This window comes from Nicotiana attenuata, unplaced genomic scaffold, assembly GCF_001879085.1.
Source record: "Nicotiana attenuata strain UT unplaced genomic scaffold, NIATTr2, whole genome shotgun sequence".
Taxonomy (NCBI): domain Eukaryota; kingdom Viridiplantae; phylum Streptophyta; class Magnoliopsida; order Solanales; family Solanaceae; genus Nicotiana; species Nicotiana attenuata.
In genome coordinates, this window is record NW_017670446.1 from 1899 (window position 1) to 20321 (window position 18423).

The 18423-nt window shown below is 37.9% G+C and overlaps 2 protein-coding genes across 3 annotated transcripts; one reads left to right on the top strand and one right to left on the bottom strand.

The window, feature by feature from the left end:
- The first annotated feature begins 2257 nt into the window (after nucleotides 1–2257).
- On the top strand, nucleotides 2258–3815 carry LOC109239516 (uncharacterized mitochondrial protein AtMg00810-like). The gene is made up of 2 exons (XM_019406092.1): nucleotides 2258–3289; nucleotides 3714–3815. The coding sequence occupies exons 1-2, from the start codon at nucleotides 2258–2260 to the stop codon at nucleotides 3813–3815; spliced, it is 1134 nt and encodes a 377-aa protein (XP_019261637.1).
- Nucleotides 3816–11468: 7653 nt separating this feature from the next.
- On the bottom strand, nucleotides 11469–15081 carry LOC109239522 (transcription factor PCL1-like). Of its 2 annotated transcripts, none has more exons than XM_019406098.1 (2): nucleotides 13693–15081; nucleotides 11469–11959 (listed from the first exon to the last, which is right to left on the bottom strand). In XM_019406098.1, exon 1 carries the CDS (start codon nucleotides 14603–14605, stop codon nucleotides 13700–13702), a length of 906 nt encoding a protein of 301 aa, XP_019261643.1. In that variant the 5' UTR covers nucleotides 14606–15081; the 3' UTR covers nucleotides 11469–11959; nucleotides 13693–13699. The 2 variants fall into 2 exon arrangements, with proteins under 2 accessions (XP_019261643.1, XP_019261644.1); XM_019406099.1 differs by lacking the exon at nucleotides 11469–11959 and adding an exon at nucleotides 12781–12799.
- Between the last annotated feature and the right edge of the window lie 3342 nt (nucleotides 15082–18423).

The window sequence follows — 18423 nt, forward strand, 5'->3', positions numbered from 1 at the left end:
CATGTCACAACCGAACCTCATAACCTCCAACCATATCACGGCAACGAGGATGTCTCCATGGGTGATGGTAACAAAATTCCCATCTCACATATTGGTTCTACTCAGTTAAATGCATCAAATAATGTTTTTAAGCTAACTCACACTCTATGTGCTCCAGCTATCAAACGAAATCTTATTTCTGTTTCTAAATTTTGTCAGGACAATCTAACATCTCTTGAATTCTTTCCTTTTTCTTTTCTTGTGAAGGATCTGAAAACGCGAACCCCGCTGGCACGAGGCCGGATCGGAAATGGACTGTATGAGTGGCCCAAATCACATCCACAAGCTCACATATCTACCATTTCAACTTCCCTGACCACTTGGCACCAAAGATTGGGTCGCCCGCATTCTAGAGTTCTTGCATATGTCTTGAATAAATTCTCGCTCCCATTTGTTGAGCGAGACAAGTTTCTTTATTGTAATTCTTGTTTGTCTAATAAAGCCCATCGGCATCCATTTCACACATTAACTCTGGAAAGCTCTAAACCTCTTCAAATTATTTTCAGTGATTTATGGGGACCCTCTCCTGTGTTATCTGTTCATAAAAAATTATATTGCTGTATTTTTGTTGATCAATACACAAGATACACTTGGCTCTACACACTTAAAAATAAATCTGAAGTCAGAGACATTTTTCAAAAATTTCATCCTTTGATAGAAAAACATTTCGATACCAAAATTCTATCGCTTTATACTGATGGTGGAGGAGAGTATAAAAGTCTTGACCCTTATCTCTCGCTTCACGGTATCGAACACCTTTCCACTCCACCCTATACACCTCAAAAAGTTGCTCTTGCTGAGCGGCAGGCATCGTCACATTATTGAAACTGCACGAACACTCTTACATGAGGCGTCTCTGCCATCACTTTTTTGGTCCTTTGCCTGTCACCATGCGGTCTATCTCATTAACCGACTCCCTACCACACTTTTAAATAATATTTCTCCTTTTGAAAAATTATTTGGTAAAACACCTGATTATGCTTCTCTAAGAATTTTTGGGTGTTTATGTTATCCATGGCTTAAACCATACTCTAAAAATAAACTTGAACCAAAATCCACCCCATGTGTTTATCTCGGTTTTTCATTGTCCCATCACTGCCACCAATGCTTTGATCCAATCTCATCAAAAATTTATTTATCCCGTGATGTGCATTTTGTTGAAAATAACTTTCCTTTCAAAACTTTGTTCTCTAATATTACAATTCAAAAAAGGCACCTGGAATGGACAACTAGTGCATTTTCTAATATACCCAATCTCACCCCTAATGTTTCTAATAATTTAGACCTGCTACCCCCCCCCCCTCCCCCCCACATTGAAATATCAGCTCCAGTAGCAGAACCCCAAACCCAAACGACATCTCCCTCTCCAAACCAAAGTGACCCACCACTACCATCCTCCATTTCCGGCGTGCCAGTGGCAAAAGCAAATTCGGACTCTTCCAAGACTTCAACTCCAGGTAATCCTCTCTCCCCTTCTTCTTCTATAATTCCCCTTGCCCAGGAGTCTCTTTGCCCATGTCCATCTTCTCCGATTCCTTCGACCACTGTCCGTCAACTCGCAAACCCCAACACACCTATAAATTCACCATCTTCTACATCTAAACCTTCACAAATCTCTCCCCCACTTCAAGTGTATCACCGCAGAACACCCCAATCCAAATCTATGGCCCCTCATCCTACTGTCTCTATTGGACTCAGCGGCAACCAAGAGGCCCCACCAGGCGAACCCACACTTTCCCGCTGCCCTTCCCCTCCCAATCGTATTATCACACGTTCCCAAAATAACATTCAAAAACCAAAGCAAATTTTTGACTACCTTGCTCATTTAGAAACCTCACTTGTACCACATACCTTCAAACAAGCCGAGAAACATCCTGAGTGGAGAAAAGCTATGAAATCAAAATTTGATGCTTTGCCGAATAACCATACCTGGGAACTAGTTCCAAATGATCCTTCTAAAAATGTTGTTTCATGTAAGTGGCTTTTCAGGATTAAGAGGAAAGCAGATGGTTCGGTTGATCGCTACAAAGCGAGACTAGTTGCAAAGGGATTTACTCAGAGGCCGGGTGTTGATTTTCACTCGGCTTTCAGTCCGGTAGTCAAACCCACCACTGTCCGAATCATTCTTGTTGCTGCTCTCCGATTTCACTGGCCCCTTCGCCAGCTTGACGTCAACAATGCATTTCTTCAAGGTGATCTTGAATAGGAGGTTTACATGATGCAACCTCCGGGGTTTACTTGTGCCGACAACCCGACTCATATATGTAAGTTGCGCAAGGCAATTTATGTCCTGAAGCAAGCACCTCGGGCTTGGTACAATGCACTCAAAGGACATCTTTTGTACATGGGATCTGAATCGGACCACTCTCTATTCGTTAGGATCAGCAACACTGGTTTCATATTCATTCTGGTATATGTTGACGACATCAACGTCACCGGCAGCAATCTTATCACTGTGAATGAGGTTATAGCTTCCCTTGCTTCTCGCTTCTCTATTAAAGATTTGGGAAACCTTCATTACTTTCTTGGTGTTGAGGTGATTCGCAGTTCAGACGACATTATTCTATCTCAAGCAAATTATATCAATGAAATTCTCAGTGCAGAATTGATGTCTGATTGTAAAAGTGCTAAAACACCAATTAGTAACTCCGACTTACTCAAACTCAATGATGGGGCTGACCTTACAGATGCAACTCGCTATCGCCGAGTCCTAGACAGACTTCAATATCTGTCCTTTAATAGGCCAGACATTTCCTATGCGGTTAATAAACTGTCCCAATTTATGCAATCACCATCAGACCTACATTGGAATGTTGTGAAACGTGTTCTCAGGTATCTTCGTGGTACAATCCAGTTTGGCCTCCGTGTATCCCCAAATTGTGACTTTAATCTGCACATGTATTCTGATGCCGACTGGGCTGAAGATCTCACTGACAGATCCTCCACATCTGGCTATATTCTATTTCTCGATCGCAACCCCATCAGTTGGTCTTCAAAAAAGCATAAAATTGTCCATCGCTCATCAACTGAAGCTGAATATAGAGTTGTTGCCAACGCTCTTGCTGAACTGTTATGGGTGAAAAACCTATTGCTTGAGATGAAGCTTCCTATCAAGGATACTCCCACAATCTACTGTGACAACATTGGTGTCACTTACCTAAGCGAGAATCCAGGCCTTCATAGTCGCATGAAGCATGTTGAGGTGGACTTTCACTTTGTGCGCAACCATGTTCAACAGAAGGGGGTTCAAGTACCTCGTACCATACTTTTTCTTTATAATATTACAAGTTTATTCTTTATATTATTAGTGCATGACATCATGAAATGACGAAAAATAATACAATCTATCCCAACATTGTATACATCAAAACGATACAATACAATATAATATAATACTATACAATATATTATGACACAATACATAACAACCATCCAAACAAGTTGTAAAGTAATGTGTAATGTACAAAAATTCTATTGAATTTTGTGGCATTAAAAGGTCATATAGAAAGTTAGATTTAAAGAGTTACTAAATTAAGAAAGATATATTCTTTAGGAAATAGACTAAAAAGAAGGTTAGATACATAAATTGAAACGAAAGGAAGTACTAAGCAAGAAAGGAAACCGCGCTAGCCTATTGTCAGCTTTCCCACATACATATTACATTTACGTCTTAGCAAGGCGCGAATCTGGTGCCAATTGGAACTACTCGCCCTTGTCCTGGAAAATGGTGGGGTTCGAGTAGCATAGAGAAAGCATCTAACAACAATTTATCTTGAATTTTCTGAAATAAAATCTGTATGGGTCAGAATCCGACCCCACGATAATTAGCGAAGGTAATCTCGTCTTAAGCTAATTCATGATTGATTAGTGNCATAAACTGCGGCCTCAGGCCCAAAGATGCATAAAGCATTAGCTGCGGCCTTAGGCCCAAAGATGCATAAAGCATTAGCTGCGGCCTCAGGCCCAAAGATAGGTGTTCAACATTCAGGGATTTAAAATCAGGAACTGAGAATCATACTGCAATACATAATAGTGAAATACGGAATCACGCTAAGTTATATGATACTGGAATACTGGATCACACTGAGTTACATTATACTGGAATACTGAATCATACCGTGTTACATAATACTGGAATATTGAATTCTACTGAGTTACATAATACTGGAATACTGAATAGGACTGGAATGATACATGTATTCTTGAACTGGTTATGAACACTGAAACTGCAACTGTTTATGACATGCTGAGTAAGCTATACTGAGACTTCGGGGAATCAAACCCAAGTCTATATTGAATACGAACTGAGCTTACAACGTTCATAATGAAAGTCATGAACGAGTTATGAAGCTAGAGAATAGAAGTTCTACAACTATTCAAGGAACTAGGCTTAACTGTATTTCTGAGGCAATTGATACGTTGTAAAAGAAACGTAGTGTAGGGAGAATCATTAAAATTCCCAAACATAGAGAGTTAGCCTCACATACCTTAACTTCCTGCTCTTGAGCATAATACAACGTTTGTCAACCCCTTTCAACTTTAATCTAAATCAATACAAGTCAAAGGGATTCCATATTAGCAATGATTCTCATGTTTTGGTCACTTAAGCATCTTATCAAACACTTGGTGAAAATAAAGTTTCATAGTCCTTATTAATGGTGTCTCTACACCCAATGACCCATTCTCTTATTACTAGATAAATTCTAAAGCATCAAATTGCTATGTTCAATACCCTTCTTTATCACCCATAAGATAAACGATATCTTTAATCAATAATCAACAATCAACAATCCAATCCTATAATTTTTCATGCTTTTCTATCAAATCCATCAACTCATATCTCATGAACTAGGGTTTATAATTATTAAACCAATGTTAGAATTAATTAGAGGGTGAAGATATTACCTTTTTGACGTTCAATCTTCTTGAATTCGAGTTCTAGGGTTTCTTCTCTCAACAATGGTGTCCCAATCGAATATCTAATGATATGGAGGGTTTACCCATGTTAATAAGATGTTGAGAAATTAAAATTAACTTAAAATCACCATTAGAACTTACCTTGGGTGGTGGAAGGACCCTTAAGGAGTTAGGTTTTTGAGAGTTCCCCTTTCTAGAGCAAGTTTTTATGTTTTGGGGTTGTGGGGGACGAAATATAGCTTTAAAACAACCCCCCACGCGCGAGTTCGCGCACCTGGAGGCCTGTTCGCGCGAGAGTTCGCGCTCAACGGCAGTAACACTGCCTCCCACGCGCGAGTTCGCGCACCTGAAGGCTTGTTCGCGCGAGTGTTCGCGCATACGCGTACTGTTCCGAAAAATGCACATATCTTTTTACACAGAGATCCGTTCGGGCTCCATAATATATCGTTGGAAAGCTATTTTAAAGGCCTACAACTTTCATGCTTTAAGTTTTCTCAAATTCGTTACACATTTTCACTAAACACTGATGGAATACAGACCTTCTGCAAACTTAGTCGATTTTGTCAAATCTTATGCACCTCACTTTCCATCTTGATTTTGAAACAACTATTTTCACCCACAATCATCCCGCTAGGACTTCATATGTCTAAAATATCAAATTAATACCCATTTAACATATCCATACCTAGTCCGAATGTACGGGGTGTTACATTTAGATAGTGTTTGATTTGATAAGTCTCCTAATTCAAGGAGTACTCTTAGGAAGACTTGTATTTGAACTGAACTTGGCATTCAATACACACACAGTTTTCCATCATATTCTTGAGTGTTCATATGGTATCTGAGCCTATACAACTCTAACGAGCACGATCCAATTTTTTTTTCTTCTTCCCAATGACGAAAGATGGAAACACTACCAGAATTGTCAATGCCGACAACATTAACGGCACCACAACCATCATCCAATTCAACCCTGCTTCCCAACTACCTATCAAACTTAGTGGCAGTCACAATTTTGCCACTTGGAAAGCTCAGTTCTCCATACTTATGCACGGCCATGATCTCTATGGTCACCTTGATGGGTCTACCCTAATTCCCACACCGACAACTACTTTTGGCACCAATACAACTCCTAATCCTACTTATACGCTTTGGTTCCATCAGGATCAACTCATCCAGAACGCTCTTATGGCGTCTGTTGACCCTACCATTGCTTCCACAGTTGCTGCTGCCAGCACATCCAAACATGCTTGGGACTCCTTGCACACTGCTTATGCAAACAAGTCCCAGACTCGGATCTTCAGCCTTCGTGACCAACTTGCACGAATCACAAAAGACAACATTCCTATTACTGAGTACCTTCAGTGTATTCGGTCCCTCTCTGATGAACTTGCCACTGCAGGTGCTCCGGTCACTAACTCTGAACTTATCGTCAAGATTCTTAGTGGACTTGGCCCTGAGTTTCGTGAGATATCTGATGCCATATGAGCACGTGACACCACTGTCACCTATGAGGAATTGTATGAAAAATTGCTCGATCACGAGCTCTTTATCCAACATGAGGATGCTAAGAAAACTCTTAGTCCTATCACAGCGGCGGTTGCTACTCACAACAAACAGAACAACACTGCCACCAATCGCAACAATCGCCGCCAATCCTACAACAACAACTCCCAATCATGGCGACAGAATACTCGCTCCAACTCATCCACCCAGTGGCAACCCCAAAACAATAACCCCATGGGTGTTATTCGTTGCCAATTATGCAACAAGATTGGCCATACTGCAAATGTATGTCGATCCAAATCACACAATCATTTTGAGGCCAAAGCCAATTATATCACAGGCTTCAACACTACTGCCAACCCGTGGATAGTGTACTCGGGTGCCACACACCATGTCACAACCGAACCTCATAACCTCCAACCATATCACGGCAACGAGGATGTCTCCATGGGTGATGGTAACAAAATTCCCATCTCGCATATTGGTTCTACTCAGTTAAATGCATCAAATAATGTTTTTAAGCTAACTCACACTCTATGTGCTCCAGCTATCAAACGAAATCTTATTTCTGTTTCTAAATTTTGTCAGGACAATCTAACATCTCTTGAATTCTTTCCTTTTTCTTTTCTTGTGAAGGATCTGAAAACGCGAACGCCGCTGGCACGAGGCCGGACCAGAAATGGACTGTATGAGTGGCCCAAATCACATCCACAAGCTCACATATCTACCGCTTCAACTTCCCTGACCACTTGGCACCAAAGATTGGGTCACCCGCATTCTAGAGTCCTTGCATATGTCTTGAATAAATTCTCGCTCCCATTTGTTGAGCGAGACAAGTTTCTTTATTGTAATTCTTGTTTGTCTAATAAAGCCCATCGACATCCGTTTCACACATTAACTCTGGAAAGCTCTAAACCTCTTCAAATTATTTTCAGTGATTTATGGGAACCCTCTCCTGTGTTATCTGTTGATAAAAAAGTATATTACTGTATTTTTGTTGATCAATACACAAGATACACTTGGCTCTACATACTTAAAAATAAATCTGAAGTCAGAGACATTTTTCAAATATTCCATCCTTTGATAGAAAAACATTTCGATACCAAAATTCTATCGCTTTATACTGATGGTGGAGGAGAGTATAAAAGTCTTGACCCTTATCTCTCGCTTCACGGTATCGAACACCTTTCCACTCCACCCTATACACCTCAAAGAGTTGCTCTTGATGAGCGAAGGCATCGTCACATTATTGAAACTGCACGAACACTCTTGCATGAGGCGTCTCTGCCATCACTTTTTTGGTCCTTTGCCTGTCACCATGCGGTCTATCTCATTAACCGACTCCCTACCATACTTTTAAATAATATTTCTCCTTTTGAAAAATTATTTGGTAAAACACCTGATTATGCTTCTCTAAGAATTTTTGGGTGTTTATGTTATCCACGGCTTAAACCATACTCTAAAAATAAACTTGAACCAAAATCCACCCTATGTGTTTATCTCGGTTTTTCATTGTCCCATCACTGCCACCAATGCTTTGATCCAATCTCAACAAAAATTTATTTATCCCGTGATGTGCATTTTGTTGAAAATAACTTTCCTTTCAAAACTTTGTTCTCTAATATTACCATTCAAAAAAGGCACCTGGAATGGACAACTAATGCATTTTGTAATACACCCAATCTCACCACTAATGTTTCTAATTTTTAGACTTGCCCCCCCCCCCCCTCCTCCCCATACACATTGAAATACCAACTCCAGTGGCAGAACCCCAAACCCAAACGACATCTCCTTCCCTAGACCAAATTGACCCACCACTCCCATCCTCCATTTCCGGCGTGCCAGTGGCAGAAGCAAATTCAGACTCTTCCAAGACTTCAACTCCAGGTAATCCTCTCTCTTCTTCTTCTTCTATAATTCCCATTGCCCAGGAGTCTCTTTGCCCATGCCCATCTTCTCCAATACCTTCGACCACTGTCCGTCAACCACCAAACCCCAACACACCTATAAATTCACCATCTTCTACATCTAAACCATCACAAATCTCTCCCCCACTTCGAGTATATCACCGCAGAACACCCCAATCCAAACCTATGGCACCTCTTCCTATTGTCTCTGTTCGAACCAGCGGCAACCAAGCGGCCCCACCAGTCGAACCCATACTTTCCCGCTGCCCTTCCCCTCCCAATCGTATTATCACCCGTTCCCAGAATAACATTCAAAAACCAAAGCAAATTTTTGACTACCTTGCTCATTTAGAAACCTCACTTGTACCACATACCTTCAAACAAGCCGAGAAACATCCTGAGTGGAGAAAAGCTATGAAATCAGAATTTGATGCTTTGCTGAATAACCGTACTTGGGAACTAGTTCCAAATGATCCTTCTAAAAATGTTGTTTCATGTAAGTGGCTTTTCAGGATTAAGAGGAAAGCAGATGGTTCGGTTGATCGCTACAAAGCGAGACTAGTTGCAAAGGGATTTACTCAGAGGTCGGGTGTTGATTTTCACTCGACTTTCAGTCCGGTAGTCAAACCCACCACTGTCCGAATCATTCTTGCTGCTACTCTACGATTTCACTGGCCCATTCGCCAGCTTGACGTCAACAATGCATTTATTCAAGGTGATCTTGAAGAGGAGGTTTACATGATGCAACCTCCGGGGTTTACTTGTGCCGACAACCCGACTCATATATGTAAGTTGCGCAAAGCAATTTATGGCATGAAGCAAGCACCTCGGGCTTGGTACAATGCACTCAAAGGACATCTTTTGTACATGGGATTTGTCAAGACTGAATCGGACCACTCTCTATTCGTTAGGATCAGCAACACTGGTTTCATATTCATTCTGGTATATGTTGACGACATCATCATCACCGGTAGCAATCTTATCACTGTGAATGAGGTTATAGCTTCCCTTGCTTCTCGCTTCTCAATTAAAGATTTGGGAAACCTTCATTACTTTCTTGGTGTTGAGGTGATTCGCAGTTCAGACGACATTATTCTATCTCAAGCAAATTATATCAATGAAATTCTCAGTGCAGAATTGATGTCTGATTGTAAAAGTGCTAAAACACCAATTAGTAACTCCGACTTACTCAAACTCAATGATGGGGCTGACCTTACAGATGCAACTCGCTATCGCCGAGTCCTAGACAGACTTCAATATCTGTCCTTTAATAGGCCAGACATTTCCTATGCGGTTAATAAACTGTCCCAATTTATGCAATCACCATCAGACCTACATTGGAATGCTGTGAAACGTGTTCTCAGGTATCTCCGTGGTACAATCCAGTTTGGCCTCCGTGTATCCCCAAATTGTGACTTTAATCTGCACATGTATTCTGATGCCGACTGGGCTGAAGATCTCACTGACAGATCCTCCACATCTGGCTATATTCTATTTCTCGATCGCAACCCCATCAGTTGGTCTTCAAAAAAGCATAAAATTGTCCATCGCTCATCAACTGAAGCTGAATATAGAGTTGTTGCCAACGCTCTTGCTGAACTGTTATGGGTGAAAAACCTATTGCTTGAGATGAAGCTTCCTATCAAGGATACTCCCACGATCTACTGTGACAACATTGGTGTCACTTACCTAAGCGAGAATCCAAGCCTTCATAGTCGCATGAAGTATGTTGAGGTGGACTTTCACTTTGTGCGCAACCATGTTCAACAGAAGGGGGTTCAAGTTGTTCATGTTCATTCTGCTGACCAACTAGCTGATACGCTCACCAAACCACTTGCCAAACCAGCCTTTGACCGAAATTTGTTCAAGTTAGGCTTAGTTACACATCGCATAACTTGAGGGGGGCGTATTGGAACAACAGTTGTACCTAGTTGTTTTGGATTAGTTCTTAGCTTTCATGCTTATCTTTAGACTAGATATAGATTTAGAGTTATCCTTTTAGTTCATACTTATCATTCAGTTAGTTAGCTTTAGATAGTGTTTTGATTTGAATAAGTCTCCTAATTCAAGGAGTACTCTTAGGAAGACTTGTATTTAAATTGAGCTTGGCATTCAATACACATACAGTTTTCCATCATATTCTTGAGTGTTCATACCCACCCACCACCCACCCCCCCAAATTCTCGATTTCCCTTTTTTGGACTTACTTATTAGTTACATATAAGTCTCTTTTAAAAAAATTAATATAATTCTTGTATAATAAGGTTTCTTCTCTATGGTGTATCCCCTTGTACAATAAATGATTTGTCAATTTCTCTGATAAATTAAGAAACTTACGGCTGCTCTTTGATAAAAATAGAAATTCAGTGTTCTGGTATGCTTTATCCTTAAATCGCATTCCACATTCGTTTTGCATATTTATCGCATTTTATTGAGCCAAAAGCAGTGACAAAACAAGCAAATATGCATATATAAAGCATGTGCCAAAAAAAAGTGCACATTTCGGGTAAAAACACATCTTGTTATAAATACAATTATATTTGTGGTGAATGTCTATATTTAGAGAGATTCTAGGGTTTATTACTTGGTGGCTAAGTCACCATCTCCCTATAAATAGAGGGTTCTATACCATTGTAATTAATTCCAAATATCAATAAGAATTCTCTCTCCCCACTTTTCCCTGCAATACTTTTCTTCTTCTTTTATTGTTTAATAACACATCTATTATATTACATTAAATAGTTTTTTGTCTCCGTTAATATAAGCTGCATCTGTGATATGTTTTTTCAAAGACTTAAATTATTTCACTCAGGATTAAAGGGAAAACAATCGTCTGTTTTAAAACCACATCATTAGGTAAAACTATTGCAGTAAAGTAGAACTTAAGAAGGTAACAAGATGTTATGCAGACTTCAAAAAACTGAGCATCTTCTTTCTATATCAGTTTTCAGTACATTTTTGGCATTATGCTGAATGATAGTGAAAATCAACCAATGTTGAGTAGAATTCCAAAGCTTAATCCCAATGCAAATTATATATACTGTAGATACAGCCAGCACCATATACGTAGTAAGAAAATACTTTAAAGTTGAAAGGAAAAATATTAGCCACAAGGGCAAGCCAGTATGTTTTGAGAGGAAAAGAAACAAAAAAGTCATACATCATTGTGTTAATATCTAACCAGTAACATTTACATAATTCTTTGAGGTACTAGCAACTGAAGCAGAAGAATCTATCTATCTTGGCGTAACCGGTAAAGTTACTGCCATGTGACTAGGAGGCCACGTGTTCGAGCGATGGAAACAGCCTCTTGCAGAAATGCAGGGTAAGGCTGCGTACAATAGACCCTTGTGGTCCGGCCCTTCCCTGGACCCCGCGCATAGCGGCCCTTCCCTGGACCCCGCGCATAGTGGGAGCTTATAGTGCACCGGCTGCCCTTTTGTTGGAGTCATTCAATAGACTAGACTGAAGGGGAGCCTTGGAGCAATAACAAAGTTGTCTTCGTGTATGACCTGTAGGTCACGGATTTAAGCCACGGAATCAGCCAAGGTGCCTACACACCCCCTCGGGATGGCGCCCTTCCTCGGACCCTGCATATTTTAAGGATGAAATTCCTAACTCACTTCCAAGAGTAAAGAGCAGGAAGAAAAAGGAGCAAGGATTTTGACAAAAGCAAAAAAAACATCTAAAAGGTAGATCACTTGTGACCAGACAGACAACAACGGAACAAGGAAGCGCCGGTGAGGTTTTCTACACAGAAGCGGAAACAGATGTCAAAGGAGCTAAATACCATATAAGAAAATGTCTCCTCATCTAATGTAAATCGTTAAATATAGACGATTACAAGGCTCGTGCACTTGACGAGTTTACTACCACTTCAAGCTAGAAAACTGAGGACTGAGATTTCTAAAATGTGGTGGTCTCTACTTATATTGGCATTTCAGAGGGGGGAAATGTACCCATTCTCCCCAAACCAACAGAGACAAACACACTTCAGCATGCCTAATAATGATTAATGCAGAAGGGACAGTTAAACAAGACAAAAAAAGATCTTCAGAAAAGCTGGGAGGTCATTTACTCATTTGTTGCATATGATTAACATCGCTAAACTAGATTTTAGTTGTCCTGAAAGACTGAAAATATCTTCTATTACATAAATTTGGTAGCTGAAATGTAATACAAACTTTTGCCTACTTTGTTATAATCAACAATATCAGTAGCCATGCATCTCTACAATATTTCACATAGTCGGAAGTAAAGCGACAATATTCAAAAAAATTGTGAAATTAATTCCTTCAGTCTTGATTATTGAAGTGGCAACTTGGGGCAGCTTGCTGTTTATACATAGCAAAAGAAGCAAACATAGAGTGGAATATACATGATAGTTCACCCGTTTTTATCTGGCGACTAATTTCAATGGAGCACCAATTCTGAAAGGCAATAAGCATTACAAAGGAGTAATCAAGTTACACAGACGGAGAACTTTGATCATGGCTCATTAAAAATGAACACATTGCTAAGGCATCAGAATGATTAGTGTTTTAAAAGATTAACAAAAAGAGTTGCAAGTCCTCGATCCAATCACATAATTTACAAGAAGCAGACTCACTTTTAAGCTAAACCAGGAACAAGAAAACTAAGTTCTTATTCAGGAGATTCATGAAAGTAGCCAACAAACTTAGTTGATCACTGTCCATTACTGTTGCTAATAACCAAGTATTCAATTTCATCAGAACAATTTTAGCAATCTGTCATGGGCTGCAACTGATATCAGTTACCTCAGCAAGAACGAGAAAATTTGAGGAAAACCGGACGCTTCAACTAGGGAATAGACTAATAGAGAAACCTTGTCCATATTGATCCATATACTTTGAGAATATTGTTGCTTATTCCGAGTCAGATTATAACATAAATGCGCCCAAAGTGACTATCATGTTCAACATCGATAACTAGTTGCTGATAGCAGGATAGAAAGAATGCTAAATGAAGTTGACAATAGAAAACACAGTGCTATCACAACATAATTACAATAGTAGAACTCATCTAACTGAACAGTTTCATAACAGATACTAAGCACCAAATCCTAATTCTCCGAAAAGTAACAGAGTTTGACCTTAAGAGAATAATGTAGTGGGAAAAGGGGATTCACAGTTCCATGAAGAGTTGAAGACCATACCGACAACTCCATATTGACATTTACAATAAAACACCACTAGTCCAATAAAAGGTACTAAAACAAAGACCAAATGTTATTCAACACAAATTCTAGAATACATGGAAGTCAAATTGACAGGATTTGCAGAAGGCTAAAATCAACAGTTACCCTGATATCAATCATCCCCTGTTGGGAACAGAGTAAGGACCTTTCTCCCATTGACGGGCACGGCTGAAGAATCCACATCATCAACATAAGGTGACACCACAGGACTACCATTATGCACTGATGTCCCCATCCTCTGAACCTGCTGCTGTGATTGCCTAGACAAAAATGGATGATGATCAAAATGTCCATTCGCTGGTGACCCAAATTGCCTATACTGCTGTTGAACTTGAGGATGATGGTGTCCAACAACCACTCCCATATGATGGTTATGATGCTGCATTGATGACACTGGCACAAATGGCAAGAACTGGTCAGGATTACCCCTCCCGGCCGGATGCAAAAAATGTGCTGGCACTGGTGAACTAGCAAACAAATTGTCCATTGCAGAATCAACACCTGCCCCTGATAAAGATTGACCACTGTTTCCACCACTACCACCATTAGAAAGACCTTGCATTCTTTTCAAATAAAGCCTGTATTTTTGCAAATGACTAGCAACATTTTCGCGCGTTAGGCCATCGACACTCATCAGTTGCATTATAGTCTTTGGGACAGCATTCTTGATCCCCAAATGAGCAACTGCATCCACAAACCTCTTGTGCAGCTGTGGGGTCCACACAAGCCTAGGCCTTTTTATTGTCCTAGCTGGTTCATCTCCACCACCTCCTAATCCATTCAATTCAGAAGACTCAAATTCAGCTGATGAATTAGGCTGCTGTTGAGAGGATTGAGGAATCTGAGTCTGCTGCTGCTGTTGTTTGTTTGGAGGATTATTTGGGCTAGTGGGGTTAGCAATATCAAAAGCTATAGCAAGATCAGGAGATATAAGGGTTTGGGATAAAGGCATTAACTCTTCTGGTTTTGGCAATTCTTCTTCCCATTTAGCAAACCAATTTGAATCCTCTTCCCTCATTTTCCTTACCAAATTTTGGATATTCAACCAATTATCTGGGTCAAGATCTCAACTTTATGATTGCTCTAACTTGGTGGATAGCTTGGAGTATATGAATTAGCTCTAATATTACTGTCATCAAGAAAAAAACAAAAAAATATCTCACCTTTATGGGAACTTAAAGATTGACAAAAGAATCTAAAACAAGGCTAGAATCAGACAAGAGAGTGTATGTGAAGATATGGGGTGGGAAAAAGACAAGTGTAAACATAGAAAGATGAGATTTTTATGAGATGTGTGTTTGTTTTTTTCTCACTCTCCTCCTCTGTAATGAAGAATCTTGATTTCTGGGTGAGGGAGAAAATGAAGGTTTACTTTGGAAATTTGGAAATGTGGATAACGGAGAGGATTGAGGGAGAGTGAGGGTGGATTGTGGAGAGGGGTTCGAAGTGGATCTTGTTTCTTTTCAGCTTTTTAAGTATTAATGTTACTGTTACAAGATGCTTTTGTTATGATATTTTGTGGAAATTTAGGGGCCATGTGGATGAGAAGCAAGGTGGGGTAGGTGTAGGGTTATAGGGTGGCTAGTAGGGGGAGTATGTAATAGAAAAAAAATATTATCAATTTATTTATGTGTACTTATTTTTCTTTTTTGTTCGATTCAAACAAAAATAATTCATTTCTAAGGACCAATTGGTCCATAAATATTTTTTCTTTTTTTCATAAAATTTTTCAAGTTTCTGAAAATTCATTTCAAGAATTTATTGTTTCCTCGCTCACAAAACTGCAATATTTTTTCAACTGAAATGCATGTCCAAACATAATATCAAATTTCAAATACCATTTTTCAACTTAACTCCAAATACTACTATTTTTCAAAAATCATATATAATTTTTGTGTCCAAATTGCCTACTAATTTTGAAAATAATTAAACTTAAACTTTCAATTTTTCTCTCAATTAGAAGTTTTTGTAGCCACACAAATACTCTGTCATGTTTAACACCACAAGTTTCAAAAGAACTATAGTCACACAAATATTATGACTTGTTTAGAACCACAAAACTTAAATATATTTATTTCTTTCTTAAACTACGTGATCAATCAAATAGGTTCGCATAAATTAAAACAAATAGGGTATTATATTACGTGATATACTATTTTCTTACTGATTCGCTTTTTTAAACATTGATATAGACATCAAAATTTTATCGATCAAATCCATATAAAAGTTGGGCAAAATCCTAAATTTAAGTTACTACAAGTAGAGTCCAAGGAGGTTTCTTGGAGGCTATTCTATCTGAAACCCTAACTTGGAACCTACTCTACCTGAAACCCTAGCTTGGAGGGTACTCTACCCAAAATTCTAGCTACACCTATAAAATAAGGCCACATATTCCCTTTTTTATTTTTGTATCACAAAAAATTTGTTGCAAACAATTGCATTGAATTAAATTCCGCCAGATAAATTGGAACAGAGAGTATATTATATACACTTAACACTTCACTACAGTATATGTATTTTCATCTCAATTTACCCTGATAAATTTAATGGTTTGGTAGAAACAGGATCTGTGAGCAAATTTATAACTAATGTGATGACATTTTTGCGGGATTTAAGGTTTCCTTATGTTTTGGTTGCTTACCAAAAGAGTCTCCAGAGAGGGAAAGTACATGAGATCTTAATGAGATTTTACCAAGTATCGATCTGGCTTTGTCGGTTATAGTTTGAATAAAAGAAAAAGATTATGATAGCTCAATTATTAGTATAAAGTCATCTGACTATAATTAATCTTTTACAATATTAAGGTAACATTTGTTTTAGAGTTTGAAAATGCTTAAGATAATAATGTACTCCCTCTGATGCACAATAAGTGAATTTTTGGCCTTTTTTTGTGGTCCAAAATATCTTATTTTTCCAGATTTCAAGAATGAATTAATTACTTTTTTTTCTACATTGCCCTGAGAGTAAATACTGTTGGAGTATGTGTTTGAGGTGTTTATGTAAAAAGATAGTAAAGGTTAAAATGATCAATTTCATTGCTAATTAATTTTAAAAGGTAAATTTCTTAATTTGTGTGAAAATAGCCAAAAAATCACTTATTGTGGGCCGGAGGGAGTACTAGTTAATCTTCAGTGTTTTCTTAAGTTATAATTTAGGAAAATTTTCGTTCCTATACCATATAGGAAACTATATTACCAAATATGTTCATAGTTTGCATATTACCCTTCATGCTAATAGTATTTCTACAAAATATAGACAATGCATTAAATAAGGAATCATTGTAGCTGTAGGCTTCCTTATTTAGGTGCGCTAAAATTGAGGAATTAAATATTCTTCCAGATCTTCCACAACGCAAATCACGCATATTAATCTTCTTCGTCAGTTTCGTTTCAAATTTAGCGTCTCTTCTTTTTCGATACACTGTGTTTCAAACTTTTTTCTTATTTCACAAATCAAAAACGACTAAATCTTCTACAATTCTTCTACATCAAACGCAATTATGTCCAAATTTCAGTAATACAAAGCAAAGGAAAAGAGAGCAGCAATTCCACCATTGACAGCCATTAAAAAGCTTTGAAGCTTTGAATTCAAATTTGGGTTTTCAAAAATTATTATTTGTTTGGATTGGGTGTTGTTGCAAATAATTGGGAATATGGTTTGGAGTTTATATCTCAATTTTGAGAAGTTTTGGTGAAGATTAGACTTGGTTTTGGCTGAATTTCGGATTGAAACTCGAAGAAGAAGAAGAAGAAGAAGAAGAAGAAGAAGAAGAAGAAGAAGAAGAAGACGACATGACATACATTATATTGCAGAAATTGTAGATAAATTGTAGATAAATTATAGAATAAATTGTATTATGTTGTTTATTTATTTTTCTTTTATTCATTTAACTATTGTATGAAAGTTGAACAACATTGTATAAAAATTATATTTAAGTGGTATTATATTGTAGTTGTATATAACTTAGTTGAAATAATGTAAGAAAATTGTAGATAATTTGTAGATAAGTTGTATAATATATAATTAGTTGTATGAAAATTACTTTTACTATGTATAAATCAGATACAAAATATACAAAAGACATATTGTATAAATTTTGTATAAAATTTGTATGTAAGTTTTATGTTATTGTAGTTATATTTCACTGGGTGGAAATAATGTGTGAAAGTTGTAGAAAATTGTAGATAAGTTGTATTCCTCTATAACGGGAGATGTTGGCATATCAAGTAACTTTAGTGTTCCAGACGAACATGCATGAAAATAAAGATAAATTCTGTTATGAACAGTTTGTAGAAATTTTGTAGATAATTTGTAGAAACATGGAAATTCTGTATTTTCATATTAATTTTTCAAATGATATGTAGTTTTGTTGTAGATTAAATGTAGAAAACAAGCCATTGTGAGTATTATTTGACTCATTCCTCACATTCAACCTATTCTACAAATTCACGCCTCTTTAAATACAATACCATACTTTCTTGAATTTAAAGGTATAGCTTAAAAAACATCTTCTTCTGCACAAGCTAGCTCCAAAACAGACGAAGTGGAATAACAAGCTCCCATCAAAACTTTTAACACAAAAAACACAAAAGCTCAAAAATAAATAAACAACAGTCTACAATTTATCTACAATTGCTGCAATATAATGTATGTCATGTCTTCTTCTTCTTCTTCTTCTTCGAGTTTCAATCTGAAATTCAGCCAAAACCAAGTCTAATCTTCACCAGAACTCCTCAAAATTGAGATATAAACTCCAAATCATATTCCCAATTATTTACAACAACACCCAATCCAAACAAATAATGATTTTTGAAAACCCAAAATTGAATTCAAAGC